Source organism: Ctenopharyngodon idella, chromosome 21 (assembly GCF_019924925.1).
Source record: "Ctenopharyngodon idella isolate HZGC_01 chromosome 21, HZGC01, whole genome shotgun sequence".
NCBI lineage: Eukaryota > Metazoa > Chordata > Actinopteri > Cypriniformes > Xenocyprididae > Ctenopharyngodon > Ctenopharyngodon idella.
The window spans coordinates 15,694,062-15,713,901 of record NC_067240.1 but is presented as its reverse complement, the minus strand read 5'-3'; the positions used below and the strand labels follow the sequence as shown (position 1 = coordinate 15,713,901).

At 37.6% G+C, this 19,840-nt stretch overlaps 2 protein-coding genes across 3 annotated transcripts; one reads left to right on the top strand and one right to left on the bottom strand.

The window, feature by feature from the left end:
- The first annotated feature begins 543 nt into the window (after nucleotides 1-543).
- Nucleotides 544-15,265, top strand: nfrkb (nuclear factor related to kappaB binding protein). 2 transcript variants are annotated; one of them, XM_051878048.1, is made up of 26 exons: nucleotides 544-628; nucleotides 1,175-1,336; nucleotides 1,459-1,660; nucleotides 1,750-1,877; nucleotides 2,579-2,750; nucleotides 2,842-2,946; nucleotides 3,018-3,091; nucleotides 3,862-3,946; nucleotides 4,038-4,212; nucleotides 4,301-4,412; nucleotides 5,562-5,688; nucleotides 5,802-5,879; nucleotides 6,485-6,564; nucleotides 6,646-6,689; nucleotides 7,098-7,158; nucleotides 7,287-7,461; nucleotides 7,761-7,867; nucleotides 7,951-8,074; nucleotides 8,780-8,859; nucleotides 8,989-9,203; nucleotides 10,950-11,226; nucleotides 11,327-11,536; nucleotides 12,386-13,153; nucleotides 14,231-14,337; nucleotides 14,467-14,602; nucleotides 14,693-15,265. In XM_051878048.1, exons 2-26 carry the CDS (start codon nucleotides 1,211-1,213, stop codon nucleotides 14,816-14,818), a joined length of 3,894 nt encoding a protein of 1,297 aa, XP_051734008.1. In that variant the 5' UTR covers nucleotides 544-628; nucleotides 1,175-1,210; the 3' UTR covers nucleotides 14,819-15,265. The 2 variants fall into 2 exon arrangements, with proteins under 2 accessions (XP_051734008.1, XP_051734007.1); XM_051878047.1 differs by having other exon boundaries at nucleotides 6,643-6,689.
- On the bottom strand, nucleotides 13,984-19,651 carry tmem45b (transmembrane protein 45B). The gene is made up of 6 exons (XM_051878049.1): nucleotides 19,505-19,651; nucleotides 17,175-17,383; nucleotides 16,513-16,716; nucleotides 16,231-16,415; nucleotides 15,979-16,121; nucleotides 13,984-15,895 (listed from the first exon to the last, which is right to left on the bottom strand). The coding sequence occupies exons 2-6, from the start codon at nucleotides 17,374-17,376 to the stop codon at nucleotides 15,778-15,780; spliced, it is 852 nt and encodes a 283-aa protein (XP_051734009.1). The 5' UTR covers nucleotides 17,377-17,383; nucleotides 19,505-19,651; the 3' UTR covers nucleotides 13,984-15,777.
- Between the last annotated feature and the right edge of the window lie 189 nt (nucleotides 19,652-19,840).

Below are 19,840 nucleotides of genomic sequence, written 5' to 3'. Positions count from 1 at the left end.
TTAGAAATAAAATTTAATTTATAATTAAACTTGTATTTTCATATGGAGGATGAATCTTATCCTATGCAAAGAATGTGGATGGTTGAACAAGTGTATAATCTATGTCTATATCTAAGTTTTTCATTTCATTTTTGAAATTTTCTTCTGACAGCAATTAAGTCAAAGCTGAGCTTTGTCCACTTGTTTACTCACGATATTATAACAGATCTATTATATAAAATATGATATTACATTTTAAATGGGACGACATGTGGACGAAAACCTTTGCTTGTGCGCGATGCTGCATCTTTGCCGCTAGGTGCAGTGCAAAATAAAGAAGAAAAAACAGGAATATAAAATTTAAACTATTAATTTTGCATTTCCTTTAACATTTTCATAACACACACATTGATTGGTGCGTTTATTTATTTATCTTCTTGCACATTTGTTTATATCTTTATTTATGCAGGAATATGTGTACTTGTATTGTGTATTGTGTGTGTGTTTTGCACCATATTGGTGTTTTTAAAACCTTTAGCAGGTGAACGGAAGTTTACACGACAGACCGGAAATGTGCACCAATGTTATTATTCCTACCGCCCTTGTGAAGAGCTAGCATATACATTCCTAATTTCAACCAACACTCATGGTAAGATGCCTTAAACATTTCCCTGATATGCATAAAATAGATAAGTGAAAACGATACGTTTTCTTAATTACACCATAATAGATGTAAAAGCTGAAAGGGACTGTTAGCTTGTTGCATTAGCTAGTAGAAGAATTAGCAGCATCAAGATGTCTCTATCAAGTGTAATTATTACATTTGTCTTTTGTCATAAATGCAAACGTACAAGATGTCAGTATACCTTCACGGGAAATTATATATATTTTTTTTCTGTTCAGTTTTTCTGTTTTTACATTCGTCTTTTTTTGTTGCCCTTAAAAGTAATACACAAGCTAACATGCTAACGTACCTTGACAGGGTGCAGGGTGATCAGTATGATTTTTGTTGTCATTTATTTCATTACCACAAATTGTATATAATACAGTCGTGTGAAATATAGAAATGTAATTAGGATAAATAAAAATGGTAAGTTAAGTAGTAAATTCAAAATTAGTGCATTTCAAATGTCTTTAGCCTTTGCAGGTATTTAGAATTCCTTTGTTCATAATGTTTAATTTTGTAAACCTGCAGATCCCGCTTTTGCTGCTGTGAAAGGGTTAGGTAAAGATGGATGCACTGGATCACATGTTAACAGACCCACTGGAGTCTGGAATGGACCAGGATGGTCGTGTGATGGAAGAGTGCATGCTGGGAAACTGCAGAGTTCGGGTTCCTGAAGATTTGCTGGAGGATGTGAGTTATCAGCACTTCTTATTACAAAGTTCCAGTGATAGTTCCACCATTTTTATGAAAATTTGAAAGTATAAACTAAACATCTCTTTATCTTGTGTGCATATGTGTCTGTGTGAGAGCAGCCAGAGATTTTCTTCTCGGTGATGAGTGAGAGCACATGGACAGATGTTCTCACAGATGCTCAGCGGACACACCTTCGTCAACTCCTGCCTCAGTTTTCAGAGAATAACACCTCAGAGCAGAACACCATCATCAGCGATCTTTTCAACAACCAGAATTTCTTCTTCGGAAACCCCTTGCACATTGCCCAGAAGCTCTTCAGAGGTTAACCCTCCTTCCCTTTTATTTTCAATCCTAATATTTTCATTTATAAAAATAAAACTTTATGCATATTAATTTGTTTCTTTCCTTAGATGGTTACTTTAACCCAGAAGTTGTCAAGTACAGACAACTTTGTGCCAAATCGCAGAAAAAAAGGCACATCTATTCTCTTCAGCAGTACTACCATAAATTACTCAAGCAGATCCTGGTCTCCAGAAAGGTACAATGAGTCACTGAAGATCTAATTTAGTGTCTGTTACATGGTCGATGTTTATCTCACCATATGCACTGCTTTTCAAAAGTTTGAAGTCAGTATGATTTTTTTTTAAGGAAATTAATACTTTTATTCAGCAAGGATGCATTAAATTGAGAAAAAGTGACAGTAAATACATTTACAGTGTTACAAAAGATTTCTATTTCAAATACATGCTGTTTGAACTTTTTTCCACAGAAAAATTCAGTAGCACGACTGTTTTCAACAGTGATAATAATCAGAAAAGTTTCTTAAAGGGGACCTATAATGCCCCTTTTAAGATGTAATATAAGTCTCTGGTGCCCCCAGAATGTGTCTGTGAAGTTTCAGCTCAAAATACCCCACGGAAACACACCGTTTTTTGTGTCCCTTTAAATGCAAATGAGCTGCTGCTCCCAGCTCGCTTTCCAGAAGAGGACGGAGCTATAACAGTTCGCGCTTTGGTTGCTCAACAACAACAAAGCTGGAGAATCTCACGCAGCCAAAATAGCGATTGTCAGTAACAGTGTTCAGCCTTACATTGTTGCCTTACAAGTCATGTGATCCACGACTGGTTGACACAGACCTGACACAGCAAGTAGTGGCAAAAGAAATCGACTAGTTGGTGCAACCTCTGCTGTAACTCTATGTAAACTACTACTAATGTGTGTTTTTCTCTTGTAATGTAGGAGTTGCTGGATTTGGCGGTTCGCAGCGGACCTGAGCTTGTGGTAAAACGGCGGTACCCTGTCCCCTCTCATAAGGAGATGCTGGAGCAGAGGGTGAGACGTCGAGTGGCTCACATACAGAAGGATGTGAAAACAGAGTGTGGGGACAGTAATGTGTCATCTGATGAAGATGGTGGGTGTGATGCAGTGTGAAAACTTTTTCAGCACCATCATATGTTCATGTAATGATGATTAATATGATGGTTTTATGTTCATGTAAACAGATACAGCCTCTTGGTTGCCTATTCCTCAGTCGCCCTCCTCCCCTACTCCAACTGTCTCTCTCAGGGTCCTACCCAGCCTTTCTACTCAGGACATGAAAACCAGAGGTCAGTTAAAGCTGTTTTTAAAGCTCACCAGATATTAAGTTACAAGAACCTAAAGCTGATTTTCCATGTAGACAAGCCTGAGCTGGGTGAGAAGGAACTAAGAGCCATGCTGCAAAGACACAGAGAGAAAAGAAAACGACAGCCAGTAAGTTGCCTAAAGGGGTAGTTTTTTTTTAGTTTTTTTATTGTCCCTCCTTTGAGATCCAGTTATAATGTTAGTAAAGTTTTTGTCATATTTTAGTTTATTGTAACCTTTCCCACCATCTCTCTGGCCTTTAGAATAAAACGTTTAATTTTTTCCCTGCTGCACCTTTAAGAAACTTGTGGCATCACCAAGTTTCAAAAGTGCAGAACAAGCCATTTCTGCAGCTAAGTTACAATAAATGGTAATTTTTAAGTGGGACGATTTAATTTCTTAAAGATACAGCATGTTTTTTTGTTTTTTTTTACATTACATTAAGCTCTTTTTTTTTTCTTTTTTTTTTAAGTGATGAGAGAGGACTGGATTCCATGATATGACCCTTATAAAGCATATGCAAAATTACATTGTGGAAAAGTTTTGAGAAAAATAGTGTAAAAAATGTATAAATAAATAATAAAAATAAGGTTAAATTAACTAACTACATAAATGAATAAAAAAGGATTAGAATGAATAAATAATACATCTAACAGTACAATGCTAGTGCTATTTTCCAAACAATAATTTACACATTTATATCATATATTTTTCACAGTATAAGTTGGGTCTTTATACATGAAAATATATAGCTGCCTTTTAAATTTTAGAATGGGGGTCTCGTGTACACAAGGATGATCATATAATATGTGTCTAGGACATCTAAAAGATTGAAAACATTTGCACTAGAAGACACGATTTGTATGAGTAATGATTTTATTTTTTGATGTAATTTTTAGGATCACCCTGACCTTATGACCTCCGACCTCCATCTTGGTGATATCATGTCACGAGTCAACATCGGCAGAAAAGGATCCGTTCCAAGTGAGAACGATAAGCTTAGTTTATTCTCTTCAATATAAGATACATGAATCGTTGCAGCAGGTGGGAATTTATGTCTGTTTTTGGCCTGTAGCCATGTTTGACTTGGCCCTACCTAAGAAGAAGATAAAGGAGGAGAGGAAGAAGAAGAAGATGCGCCCTATTAAAATGGAATCGGAGGAGGTCTGTGATGTTCAGATGTCGGCAGCTTCCATGAACTCAGGCCTTGCTGATGCCCCCACTGCTCCTCCACAAACTGTTAAAGAAGAGTAGGTCTTTCTACTGTACATAAAATACTTTGTTCAAAACTCTCAGCATTTAAATACCTTGAACTCATCTGTTTCGTTTGTACCAAAGGCCCATAGACGAGTCCCAGACGAGCCCTGACAGAGTGGAGGAGATAACCATGAGCTTTTTTCATTTGCTTGAGGACATCCTCAGACTGGAAAGTCTAGCAACATCCTCCGCGGTACATACAGCACCTATAAATAAATAAATACATACAGTATTGGTCAGTTGGTAACACTTTACAATAACTATTAACTAACATGAACTCACCTTAAACAATACTTGTGTTACTGTATTAGTTCATCTTTGCTAACATTAGTTAATAAAAATACAGCTGTTAATTGTTCATGTTAGTTCACAGTGCATTAACTAATACTAACAAACACAAATCTTGATTTTAATAATATATTAGTAAATGTTGAAATTAACATTAACAAAGATAAATAAATGCTGTAGAAGTGCAGTTCATTATTAGGTCATGTTAATGTAGTTAAATAATGTTAACTAATGAACCTTATTGTGAAGTGTTACCGTTCAATTGTTTATTATTATCCCTATTTTGTTTAGTATTGAAGTCATTAAAACTGTTCAGTGACACAAATGGTAGCAGTTGTGCAAAAAAATTATACAGAGACACTACCTTTCAAAAGTTTCATATATAGTAAGTTTTCAATTGTAAGATTTAGTAAGTCTTGATATATAGTGAGAATTTTAATAGTAAGTTTGATACTTAGATTTTAATAGTAAGAGTTTATTTAAAGAACTTTTAGCAAGGATTCATTAAATTGATCAGAAATGACAGTAAAGACATTTATATAGGTATATATGAGAATGATTTCTGAAGGATCATGTGACACTGAAGACTGGAGTAATGATGCTGAAAATTCAGCTTTGCCATCACAGGAATAAATTACATTTTAAAATATATTCAGATAGAAAACAGTTATTTTTATTTATGATGATTATTCAAAATATTACCGTTTTTACAGTATTCTGAATAAAATTAATGCAGCCTTGGTCAAATGAAGAGATTTCTTTCAAAAACAATAAAAAAAAAACTTACAGACCTCAAACTCTTGAAGGGTAGTGTGTATGGTATGGGAATTATGCAGTGAAAAAATTAAAAATCAAAACTATGTTATAAATTACAATCTTCTTCATGAGGTGCATCCTGGGAAGCTCCCAAACAGTACTGAAGGACTTTTCATGTATGTTTTAAATGAATCTTCCAGAAATGGCTGAAGTGTGTTTAATAGTATTTCACTGTCTTCATTGCATATACATAAGATGAAATCAGTGCTGTGATTGTTCCTCTTATCGTTGCTCTCAGTTGGAAGAGAAAGTCCAACAATGGCAGTCATCTCCAGCCAGTGCACTCAACTCATGGTTCTCTATGGCCCCCTGCTGGTCAGAGTTGGTTGTGCCTGCTCTACAGTTTCTCGCTGGAGAGAGCAAAGGTATTCTTGAATCTGAAAAACTATTAATGATGCAGCCATTAATTCACAAATCATACATTGAATGATGCATGTTGATATTTAGGTTTATGCTTTGTATCTCTGTTTCCTGTCAGCTGGTGTGATGGCTCTGCCTACTGGCTTCATACCTTTTGTGGAATTAAAGGAACTCTCTCAGCAGTGGAAATGGATATGTACGATGATCACCCTGTTTTCCTCTACTTGTATCTTTTTTTACATGGAAATATAGGCTCTTCAATTATTGAAGGTTATATACAGAACTGTCCAAAAGTTTGGGGTTGGCAACATGGAGAGAAAAAAAAAAAAAAAAAAGGCTCTCCAGTCTTCAGTGTCACGTGATCCTTCAGAAATCATTTTAATATGCTGATTTGGTGCTCAAGAAACAATTCTTATTATTGTGGACACCATCATTTTTTTCAGGATTCTTTAATGAATAGAAAAGTTCAAACAAACAGCACTTTTTTTTTTTTTTTAAACAGATTGTTTTGTAACATTATTCATGTTCTTACTGTCACTTTGATGAATACATCCTTGCTGAATAAAAGTAATAATTTCTTAAAAAAAAAAAAAGAGCCCCAAAACTTTTGAACAGTAGTGTATACTGTAATTATTTTTGGGTGGAAAATGATCAGAATATTAGTTTGTAAACTAACTTGCATTTCAGCAGGCATCTTTTAGATCAGAATTTTTTTAGATGATTTGTAAATTCATATATTCATACACTGATTCATTCGTGCGTGTCAAAGCCACTAACATTTCTTCATACTGATATGTGCAGGTCCAAGTCAGGATGGAGACAAAGATCTGAGTGCCCTGTGCCAGTTATGGCTGGAGTCAAAGGATCATGTGATTGTCAAGGTAGTAAACGGCTTTCAAGTTTTTCATGATGACGTAAGGGCACACTCTCTGATTCCTGATTCTGTGTTTGTTTTACAGCAGGAAGGAGAGGAAACTGCAGAACTCACTCCTCCAACACCCAGAGTGTGAGTTTGACAGTAGATTACAGTTTGTTTACTTAAAGGGATAGTTCACCCAAAAATGAAAATGTCATTATTTTCTCACCCTTATGTTAATTCTTTCTTCTGTTGAACATAATGGAAGATATTTTGAAGAATGTTGATAACCAAACAGTTGCTGGTCCCCATTGACTTCCATAGTACAGAAAAAGATACTATGGAAGTTAATGGAGACCAGAAACTGTTTGGTTACCAACATTCTTCAAAATATCTTCTTTTGTGTTCAGCACAATAACTTGAGGGTGAGTAAATAAGACCATCAGCATCAGCTTTAACCATAAGCATCATATTCAAACAACAATTCCTTTGTCTTTTTGGTTGAGACCGATGCACACATTCATGTCATTTCATGCTGTCATTTCTACTCTTTATCAGGTGGACTGACTATGTGGTGAGGCCAAGTACAGGAGAGGAAAGGCATGTTTTTCAAGAGCAGGTGTGTGCCTGAGTCTCACCTACCCTAAGGAGGCGTCCTGTCGCTGCATATTTTTTACATTGTTGTGCTGCTTGTGGAATGTAGTCTGTTATTATTACATCAGTCATTGAAATATTCGTGTTCCTTAGGAGCAGCAACGTTATGATCAGCCACATAAAGCCTTCACTTACCGAATGCATGGCTTTGAATCTGTGGTGGGACCAGTCAAGGGAGTTTTTGACAAGGAGACGTCGCTCAATAAAGCACGAGAGCATTCTTTGCTACGCTCCGACAGACCGGCCTACGTCACCATACTATCTCTTGGTAACCACTGGGTGCTCTTTCTTTTGCAGTTCTGTTAGGGATGTCATATAGTTTAGTAAATGAGAGTCTGGTTTTAATATCAGTTCATTGAAAAGGACAGTTCACCCAAAAAAGAATATGGGTAATTTCAAACTCATTTGAGTTTCTTTAATTCAGTCAGTAGATAGAGGCTCAAATGGGTTTGGAACGCCATGAAGGTGACTATTAATATTCCTTTAATTATTCTCAGAAAGCAACATCAGTTTTCAATTGAGCTCAAATAAAGAAAATCAACATGTTTCTTTTTTTCATCAACACAGTAAGAGATGCTGCTGCCAGGCTTCCTAACGGAGAAGGTACCAGAGCTGAGATTTGTGAGTTACTGAAGGACTCCCAGTTCCTAGCCCCTGATGTCACCAGTGCTCAGGTCAGACATGTTTCATGCTGTCGTATTTACAGTTATAACACATTAGTCACTGTTACACTCTCACACATTTTGTCCATTTTTAGGTGAACACTGTGGTGAGTGGTGCACTTGACCGGCTGCACTACGAGAAAGACCCTTGTGTGAAATACGACATCGGCCGCAAGCTGTGGATCTACCTCCACAGGGACCGGAGCCAGGAGGAGTTTGGTAAGAAACCCTGTGACCCATCTAGTGATGCATGTGCATTACTCAAAAAGTCAAAAGGTTTCATTGCCACAGGCAGAATGTGTGTGTCATAATGAATGCCAGACAAGTAGAACAGGTTTAGTACTCAGAGAATAGCAGACCGTATCAGGTTTCCATATTCTGCTATTGGCAAATATGAACCTGCAAAGTCAGATATGACCAGTGTAATATCAGTATTAATAATATACTATTGTTTTTTTTTGTTTTATTTATTTGTTTGTTTTTTAAAATATTTTAAATGAGCTTTTATGTGTTATATTTTAAGTTTTCATTTTATTTTCAATTAAGTTTTTGTTGTAGTAAATGTGCTTTTGTCATTTTTATTAGTTTTATTAATATTTTATTTATTTACTTAAAAACCTAAACCTAAAAACGTGTTTTTTGTTTACATGTTGCCTTGGCAGCTAACAGAAATAAAGTTAAAAACATCTAATATTTATATTTTATTATGTTTAAGCTTAGTTCAATTACCAAAAATGTTTTTTTTTTAATGTATAATTTTAGTTTTAGTCAACAATAAGAAGTCCCCAGCTGAGAGACATAGCCCTGCACACCAGATCACTTTTTCCTGATTTACAAATAACTATGCAAATGAAGCAATATGAGTAAAAAGCTGGCATGCTGCCTTTAATGGTAAAAAAATACTAAATCATCTTTCTTGATCAGAGCGAATACACCAGGCCCAGGCCGCAGCTGCTAAAGCCAAGAAAGCTCTGCAGCAGAAGCCCAAACCAGCACCAAAACCTGTAAGTTCTTTTACACTCACTCATGTCATTGTTGTCCCACTAATTTGAAATGTAAAGCATCACTGTTGGGCCATGCTAATTTGCATGAGCTGTTGCATATGTTTATGTTTTTATGTGTATGTACTGTAGAAGGCAGGTGGTAAGGAGTCAGGCAGTAAGAATGGTGCTGCAGAGGCTGGCCAGAGCTCAAGCAGTGAAGGAGTGTCCATTGCATCCACTAGCTTGTCTCAAACTCCCTCCACCCCCACACCGAGCACCCCTGGAACCCCTAAATCACCCCTTCCTCCCACGGTAGCTACTCCAACCAAAGTAGGCGCCACAGAACCCGTCAAAACCAATCCCAGGTCAGTTGTGGGTAAACAATTCTTTAATGTATAGTTCAGCAAAAAATGAAAATCCTGTCATCATCTTCACTGTATGTGTTTGCGGAGCCAGTATGACTGACATTCTTCTATGGAACTCTTGAGGAAATCCAAAATTAGAAAATTCCAAAGAATGTTTATGCTTCTGAGATTCTCAGAATCTTTTCTTTTCTGTTGAAGTCAGGCAGGTTTGGAACAACATGAAGGTGAGGAAATGACAGAATTGTCATTTTTGGTTGAACTGTCCTTTTAAATTTTGTGTTTTACAGGTACAAAATACTTTTTTTTTTTTTTTTTTTTTTCTTTAAAGGGTTAGTTCACCCAAAAATGAAAATTCTGTCATTAATTACTCACCCTCATGTTGTTCCACACCCGTAAGACCTTCGTTCATCTTCGGAACACAAATGAAGATATTTTTCATAAAATCCGATGGCTCAGAGAGGCCTCCATTGACAGCAAGATTAATTAACGCTTTCAATGCCCAGAAAGCTACTAAAGACATATTTAAAACAGTGGTCCAACCTTAATGTTATGAAGCAATGAGAATACTTTTTGTGCGCCAAAAAAACAAATAACGACTTTATTCAACAATATCTAGTGATGGGCGATTTCAAAACACTGCTTCATTAAGCTTCGAAGCTTTACGAATCTTTTGTTTCGAATCAGTGGTTCGGAGCATGTGTCAAACTGCCAAAGTCACGTAATTTCAGCAAACGAGGCATCGTTACATCATAAGTGTTTGGAAATTTCAATGGTTCACCACTGGTGGGAGTGACTTTGGCAGTTTGATACATGCTCCGAACCACTGATTCGAAACAAAAGATTCGTAAAGCTTTGAAGCTTCATGAAGCAGTGTTTTGAAATCGCCCATCACTAGATATTGTTGAATAAAGTCGTTATTTGTTTTTTTGGTGCATAAAAAGTATTCTCGTCGCTTCATAACATTTCAGGCTGAACCACTGTAGTCACATGAACTGTTTTAAATAGAACTTTAGTGCCTTTCTGGGCATTGAAAGTGTTAATTATCTTGCTGGCAATGTAGGCCTTACTGAGTCATCGGATTTTATGAAAAATATCTTAATTTATGTTCCGAAGATGAACGAAGGTCTTACGGGTTTGGAACAATGTGAGGGTGAGTAATTAATGACAGAATTTTCATTTTTGGGTGAACTAACCCTTTAATAAACCTTTACTACCTTAGCATTGTGGGCAGCGCTCCGACATGTGGCTCAACAGGGCTTCGGGTGAACCGATTTCGAGTCTCACGATCTCTTTCCTCCTATCACTTTCTGTCTCTTTTCATCTGTACTATCGAGTAAAGGCAGAAAGCACAAAAATATAATGTAAAAAAAAAATGTCACATTTAGCATTGTTCTGCAAGTTTTCATGTGCAAAATCCAGTCATTTCAATAGGAATCCACACGATCGGGTATTTTGTGTGAGGGCGAAAGATTTTCCCATGCAGATTTTACAACAGGTTCAAGTTGGTCATGTGGCTTCACCGTGTTGACAGAAGCTGCTTGGTTTGAAAGTGACTTTTGTGTGAGCAGTGCTTCATGCATTGCTACACTATTGACAAAAGAAAATTGAATTGTGAATTTGACTGGAATTTTGCTAATGTGACCACACCTTGACAATGCAACACAAGGCTGAAATTCAACTGCATCATCAGTCACATGCTCCATTCTTTGTATATTGACTTTGACGATCATAATTTCTTCTCTGCAGTGTCCTGTTGGTGTCTCCTCCTTCCATGCCTCAGTTAGGAACGTTGCTGTCTGCGAGTCAGCCAGGTCCACAGGTTTCCCAGCAGGCCTCTCCGCAGCCAGCAACTCGGGTAGTGGCACACTCGGCTGCCACTGGCTCTCTGCCTCAGGTGCGAGTGGTCACTGCCCAGCCTGGTCTTCCAACGTCTTCTGCAAGCCAGACGGCCACATTAGTGCACCAGAGCCCTCACCACATCAGGGTGCCGGTCACTGTGGCGCATGGAAAGAACATCACACAGGTGCACTACAGCATCTCTAGCAATAATGTTTGTGTATTCAGTGTACTCTTACAAACAGACAATGCATGGATCACATTCTTGTTTGTCTTCCTTTGAACAGGCAGTGGTGACTCTACCACTAAGAAGCCAGTCTGCAGGAAGTCCCATTCAGGTGCAGGCTTCACGGGGTCAGGCCAGTCTTACTGTTCCAGGTCTTGCATCTGCTGTCACAGTTACCAAACCTCAGACGAGCTCCCCTGCCAGTCCGGCACACAACCCAACATCACCTGCTGTATTGCAGGGTGTCAGCAGCCAGAATATTATCAAACAGGTACAAACTGACTCAGAATGCATCAGACTCTGTTTACACATGGTATAAACTGGGGATGCACAATATATCAGTATCATATTGTTTATTGGCTAATGTAAAAAAAACAAAACAAATGCTTTTATATCTCTATCAGATGTTGGATATCTACATCATACATGATCATTTCCCCTATTTTACATTTAAATTACATTTGCTGTCCTTTAATGCTCATTTAAAGTTAATCATTAAAAACACTAATAACTTCAATCGCAAAAAGTCTTTTATTTTCTATTTATTTAGTAAAAATTGTATACAATTTTAAATTTAGCCATTTATATTTAACATTTGAAAAAATAAAGAATTTATTTTCCAGTATTGGTTGCTTAGATATCTTGTTATAATAATAATAATAATAATAATAATAATAAATACGAAGTAGGTGTGCACAACCAAAACCCAAATTGTGATCAGGTGCAGGACTTAAAAAGCAAAAAATAGGGGGAAAAAAAGTAACATTTTTAAAAATTTTATTAATAAATTTGTTGGAACTGCAATTTCAGTGTCCATACTGTATATATCTGGTAACAATTTTGTAACCATATTAATGTTAATTTTCTTATTTTATTGTAGAAATGTATATCGGTCATTGTACGTTTTCCTTATATAATGGGGGGAAAAAATACAAATTAAAAAAATATATTAGCCATTTATCAGTTATTGGTAAATGGCTAATAATTATGGCATAATAATAATTATCGACTTATCATTATTGGCTAGAATTAATCAGTGCATCCCTAATTAAAACACAGTATGATAAACCGAGGATATTTTATTTCCCTGTCAAATCTCCCTCACTTTTGTTTTAACCAGGTTGCAATCAGTGGTCAGTTAGGTGTAAAGACCCAGAGTGGGGCCGGGATCCCTCTCACCGCCACTAACCTACGCATTCAGGGCAAGGATGTGCTCCGCTTGCCCCCCTCCTCAATTACAACTGACGCCAAAGGTCAGACGGTACTTCGCATCACTCCGGACATGATGGCCACCCTCACTAAATCTCCAATGGCCACTGTCAAACTCACCCCAGACATGCTGAGCAGTGCCACAAGCTCAGGCAGCAAGAGCATCTCTGCCACACTACATGTGTCTCCATCCCAGCCTTCACCCCCTACCTCGAACACCACTGCATCCACAACAGCTGAGAACCTGGCCACCAAGGCGCCTGCCACAGGCACTGCCACCCTAGTAAAGGTTCACCCGGAGCTGAAGGCCGCCTGTGACACGACCATCCGCCTCATGCCGGCCCTGGCTGTCACTATGACCGACCCCAAGGCCCGTACATTCTCAACCGTCACCTCGTCTGACTCTAAAGCAGGAACCACTATTCGAATAGTGCCAAACCTTGGTGTGATCCCTCAGAAACAAGGTCAGACTGTCTCAATTAGCACAACCACCACAAGTACAAAGCCTGTCACGGTATCATCGGGGGCAGCCACTGTTGCAATAGCCACCAGTGGAGTGGGAGGGGCCAAAGGCGTGACACTGGGACCTGCAGCCACAGGCTCTACGCTTTCTCTTGGCACTGCTACGGCCACAGTCAGACAGGTGCCGGTTAGTGCTACTGTAGTAGCCACACAAGCTGTAAGTTTATCTTTTAGTATCTTTCAAAACCAATGACAACTAAACAATATAACATGTCATTTACTAGGGGTTCTGACAAAATGTTAATTGCTGCAGTCTATTTAAGATATATTTAAAGGTGCAATAGGTGATTCTCTACAGAAACATTTTTTGTTAAACTGGATGAAAGTCTCCTCATATCCTGATAGCAATCACTATGTTAAACGATCTAAATGTATTTTTACAAATGTATATCATCTGTGGAAGGCGTAGGACCCTAAAATGTTCATCCAATCTTTATATTCAGTCCGAATTAAATAATATGATGTCCTACCTGCCTGTCAGCATTCTGCATTCATGTTATGCAGAGTTTATGTAGACAGACATCAGTCACAAAGCACTGCAAACAAACAGCTGCCAAAACAAGCAAAACAACGAGCTTATAACTACCGTAATTAAGAGATGGCAACCCGTGATATTCTAACCAGAGCTGTTCACGTCCTCAGACTCGGAATTATGCGTTTTCATGTCAACAGTATCAACACCGAAATGAATCTGCAGCAGTCAGGAACAAGCTCTCTAAGTTGTTTACGTTCATTATTATTGTAATGTTATGTGCTTTTGAGACATGAGGTAGTTTAACGCCGTCTCTGGTGACGCTTTGCAGAGAGCAGCTGTGTATGTGTGTGGAGTGTTTTGAAGGAGGTGTAGCTTTGGATTGTAATGCTTTCAATGCTAGCAGGCTAACGTTAGCATTTTCCAGATCACCTACTGCACCCTTAATGCATTTGAATTATTTATTTATTTATTTTTTAAATTGGAATTCAATGATTCATTCATAAAGACTTGACTTGGTTCATTACTGGATGAATCAGCGTTTTTTAATAGATTTCTTGAATGAATAATTCAATGACAAATACATTTTTTAACAGTCACTTATCGCCACCTACTGTTACAAATTTTGGGTTTCATTTCAGTTAGGATGCTTCTTGTCAATGCAGTAGACAGGAAGAAAGCTCACTGGGATTTGGAACAGAGCCAGTGTTTGTTATGCGTAATTGCCTGTTATGATGACGTTTGAAACTTTGCTCTTTTCAGGGAAAGCTTCCCACGAGGATCACGGTGCCTCTATCTGTCCTCAGCCAACCTTTGAAAAATAAGAGTGTGGTCACTACTCCTATACTTAAAGGGAACATTAGCACCAAGTGAGAATTCTGTTTCATCATCTAATATAGCTATAGTAAACAAACAGTAGTTCAGTAGTTCCCTCACAGGTTTTTCATGTTCCCAATCATTTGAAATCTGGATTTGGGAAAAATGTTTTCTGTTTTTAGTATCAGCAATCTGGGGAGGAACATTATCTTGACTACCATGCCGGCAGGCACCAAGTTGATTGCTGGGAACAAGCCGGTCAGCTTTGTAACTGCTCAACAACTGCAGCAGCTACAGCAACAGGGACAGGCCACACAGGTTGACTCATCAGACTCCCAAACAAACTAAAACTGGTCTTACAAGCCAAACCATACACATGTGTTAACTGAGTATGTTTCTTTACCCAAGGTTCGAATCCAGACAGTACCGGCTCAGCAGCTACAGCGCACAGCCGCCAGCTCTCCGAAATCCACAGTGTCTACGGTGGTGGTCTCTACTGCACCCTCACCAAAAACAAACCCAGACCCTCAATGAGACATGAGACATCCATCATAAAGATTCAAAGACCTCAAAACAAAAAGAGCATGTGCACAAAGTTTTGCTTAAATGTCCCATTAAAGTTGCGTACGGGCAAAGTGGTGTCATATTCGAAGCACCGGTCTTGTTCTGACGCAGCTTTTTCTGTCATTTTGTTTCCAATATTTGCTGATTTTTGCAAGTTCCCACAAGGAAGTCTGATTTGGATGCTGATATGATGTCCATTGTAAACAGGGAAGTAAGGTCAGGTGAACAATTGTGCATGACTTGTATCAGACTATGATTCTGGTTAAAGTGAATGGCCTTTCTCTAGAAGATGTTGACATGCTTTTTATATCTTAAATTCCCATAAAGAAATGTAATTTAACAAATACTGTTAATATTCTGTAGCCACTCTTTGTATTGTGATAAATAAATGATTGTGCTACACAAATCAAATCAAAACAGCTGTTACGTTCATTCAACTGAATGGCGTTGTGTACTGCAATCCAGGGTTGAATTGTGTATATGTAAAACAAATCATTTGCCTGCTTTGTGCCACTTCATTTACATGATGTGGCAAGTAACATGAATCAAGCTGACCATCCAACGTCAGTGGCAAACAATTATATGCTTGTGTATTCTTCATTTGAATTATATTATAAAACATTTTAATGCGCTATTATGCATCTATTACAGGCATTTCAGAGTGAATGGCATACATGCATGCGTTTGAAATATCATGATCTGTTTTCCCCCTCTGGTTTGGCAAATCCTTTTCCAGGTGCTTCTGACACCTGTGACAACCACATTATTTACAAGTTCATTTTGATGGGATATTTTCAGCTTGAGCACACGAAAATCTTTTGCAGTGAAATGATTCAAACATAAATTCATGGAAGACAGCTTGCTAGCATAGAAAAAGGCAAAAAGATTGCATTCAGCGCATTCAATCTTGGCAGTCATCAAGGCTCCGACTACTCTTCATCTGATTCCTGGAGCAAAGCCTTCTGGGAGCCAGAGTCCGAGGCAGTACACTTTCTGAGGCCCATCTCCATGTCGCCTATCTGTCTTCCATCACACCATTTTGAAGACCTGGAAAGATCATGGGCACAACGTAAGCAAAATAAAGTCAGTGGAAACTTTTTGGTTCATCCAAAATGACAGTGTCCTCTCACCAAAAAACTCCACAGTAGCAGATGCCCACAATCAGTAGAGCCACAGCATAATGCCAGCAGAAGCACATGGTGATGAACATAATGTTGTCATGCTTTTCCAGATCCCACTCTGGTCCACTCAGAGGATACAGCACAAACCCGATCTGAAATATTATGAATATTTCCATTACTCGCATATTTTCTAATTTTTCTCAGAATCAAATGAAGTGGTTAATTTTCTTCACCTGTGAGGTTGAGATATGTTGTCTTTACCTGATAGAACCATGTCCCTTGTAGGATGGCTACACTGCACCTGAAAAATTCCAGCACCACATTATCTCGCTTAAACATCTCCAACATTGTGCTGGCGGATCCACCAAACACCGCAAACAGAAGCAGAGAGTGAATGTGCTGGTCCAGAGGAGGACGGTTGTGGACGTGGAAATAGAAAAGGAACCCTGGAAGAGAAAAGCCATGACATTTACATCCTCAGCAAGGACAATGGTGGGCTATCACTGCATATTTGCTTAATTAAAGGTTCATTTTGCTTGATACCTTCAACAAAGAGAGCCAAGGAAAGGGAGAGACGGTCAAGACCAACTGGCACATGGCGAGAAGACATGCTGAGAACGTCTGCGATGCCAGAGATACCGAAGAATAAGTACATGGTGCTATGCTGCCAATTCATCAGCTTCACCCAGCCATCCTTATACAGATGTGCATGAGGGCCATCAGGTACAAACTGCTCCGCCATGATCCCTGGAGAGAGATTTTAGTGTAAATCAAGAATTTGGCAATTCATTCATGACATTTAAAGGTGTCACTTTCTTCTGTGGAACACAAAAGGAGCTACTTAAAAGAATGTCCAAGCTGCTCTTTTCCAAACAATGTAAGTGAAAGGTGATCATAGTTGTCAAGGGATTTTCAAAGCAGATTTTCAGGCGATAGTGACTTTTAGCACAGTTATAATATGGCTTCAGAGAACTTATTGTATTGTGCACGAGTTTGAACAGATTTTATGACACTTTATTCGTCTTTTTCAGAGATTGTCTCCATCCACTTTGTATGGAAGAGAGCTGCTCGGACATTCTGCCAAACTTCTCCTTTGGTGTATCACAAAAGAAGGCAAATCTTTTTTATAATGTATATAATGCATAATGTATGTGTTCATTTTAAGAGTACAGAGAATGTTACTTGTAACTGCACCTGTAACTCACCAACAAATGCAAAAAAGATCTTCAGAGCTCCTTCAATTAAGTCTATGCGGTTGAAGAGTACATTTTGCATTTGTCTATCTCTGTCTCCATGTTGCCTCTGTTTTTTTCTCTGTATCTGTCGGAAAGGGTACTTAATCGACCACCACAGGCCAAACAGCAGGAAGAATGTCCCAGGTAGTGCATGTCCCTTGAAGTTGGCCATTCTGCCCCTTAAAAAACAAACAAAAAAACAGTCAAGGATGAAAAAATATATAAATATATATCTAAAGGCAAAAATATAAATATGTCAATGTCTATGAAATTATATATATATATATATATATGAAATAAAAGAATAGGATAATACTACTATTATGAAAATGGGATTCAGCAAAAGACTGGAATGTTGTTGGCGAGTCATTGTGTCATGCAAACCAAAGTCCACTATGATAAGCTTTTATTGCTTAAAGCTATCATAGACAATTAGGTCCTCTCTGATAATCATTAACTAAAGAAATAAATATGTAGATATGAAACATTTTGTTGATAGGAATGTATAGTTATAATGCTCATAATATCTGGTTACCTATTGGGATCCATATCAACTACAAAATACTTCCATCCATCCCCACACCTTTAAATCTCAAGCATCTTTTTCCTTGCCACTATTACCTTTGTCTTGACAGTTAAATCAACTACACTCCTGGGCACAAACAATGGCTAAACGCTATACTTTTAAATGTCTTAACCACAAATTATTGGTCAGGAAATTAGAAAAAACATTAAAGACAGAATGAAGTGTTTGGCATGAATACGAGAAATTTGTGTGTGGAGTGATGGATCACAATGAAACACGAGTTGCATGGTGATGCTCCAGAACGGTGTCTTTGAAAATCTGCTGAGAAATATAATAATAAATGCATCTCTACTACAATGAAACATGAAGAGGTGTCATTGTGTGGAGAGCCTTTTTAGATGCTGGTATTGGTACTTCACTGTGAAGTACAGGAGAATATTGCAGAATGGCTTGCTTTCACATTGGAAAAGGCATTAAAAGAGGGATGATCAGATGTTATTTTTTAACAAGACAATGCTCCTGCCAGTCAAAAAGTGGACTGAGAACAAGTCCATTAGGCTCATGTTCTGGCCTGAATATTTGGTCTCATATTAAACTCAAACTAACCGGGAGACATTTTTTAACTACTCATGAACTGTTTGAAGCCATTAACATTAAGTGGAACAACATTGACTCTTATTCCTGTAAAAACTGTCTGCAAGTAGGGGAGAAGGCTATTTAGGCTAATATACAGTTGTACAATTCTTGCTAATTTCCTGACCAGTGATTAGTGATTAAAATGGTTAAGACCATTAAAAGACCACTAAATAGTTTGCCATTTTTGGCTTAGCCCTGGTATTTTTCCTTCTTCCCAGGAGTGTACTGTCAGTGAGATGGTTGGAAATCAAGTTTTTCTCGGTAGGTAAGTAGCGCTTTTATTTACTCACGCGCGTGTGGGAGAGTTTATTGTCTTACAATGAATCAAGCTGACTTTTGTCTCTGCGCACTAGTTTAGATAGAAACCACTAAGAAACAATTTCTCATTGGTAACCACAGTTTCGGTATAAAAATACGTTATAGGTATAAAAGTAGCTATAAAAAATACCTATAACGCTTAGTTACTGTTACTGTTTAAAAGGCGCCACTTTCATAAAAAAAAAAAAAAAAAATTAATGAAAGTTTTTTGTGTGTGTGTGTGTGAAAATCTCTTGCTTGTTTGAATGAGATTTGTAATTAATAATGAGTAGTAATAATAATATGGTATTATTATTAGGTCTCAAAAAATTTGTTAACGTTAATGTATTAACAACAGTAGAATGAACTTACAATGAGCAATATAAGCCTACGTTACCTATTGATCAATCTTTGTTAATGTTAGTTAATAAAAATACAGTTGTTTGTTCACATTGCATTAACTAACAAATAGCCTACAACTTTTGAGTGTAAATGTTGAAATTAACTAAGATTAAGTGCTGTATAAGTATGTTCATGTTAACAAAAGCAGTTATTTTAACTAATAAAACCTTATTGTAAAGTGCTACAATTAATTATAGTAACTCATTTGGCGGAAACTATTTACCATGCTAAAAGTAATTAATGTAGGCCTACAACTAGCCTAATAATAATAATAAAAAAAAGTCGCCTCTAGACAAACTAAATGATTGTTTGAGCTCGAGATTGTGCTGTATTAGTATTCACGTAGTCTATAAAATAAATCTCTATACGAATTTGTATAACTTTATTAGGCTACCAAAAGATGAACATTTAGGGTTGAAGGTGTAAGATGTTTGTGTACCTGAACGTTGGCCTGTGTTGTCACGGCGGGGTGCCCAGTGCTCCTGTGCTGGTCTGGTGATGGGAATATCCTAGTTACCTGTCTGCAAAAAGCGCACCTGCTCACCTGCTTTACGTTATAAAATATGACCCCGCCCCTCCTGCGCTTGACACACAGCAACGGGTAACTCTGTCCCCGCCCACCTGCTCCTGGCACTGCCAACTAGGACTTATGGTGGTGCTTTCAAATTTATTATTTAAATTTAATTGTTTTTAATTATTTGCTTTCATACTGCCATATATATTAATATTAATAACTTTTTAAATTAAAATAATTATGGCATTGTAAAATACATAA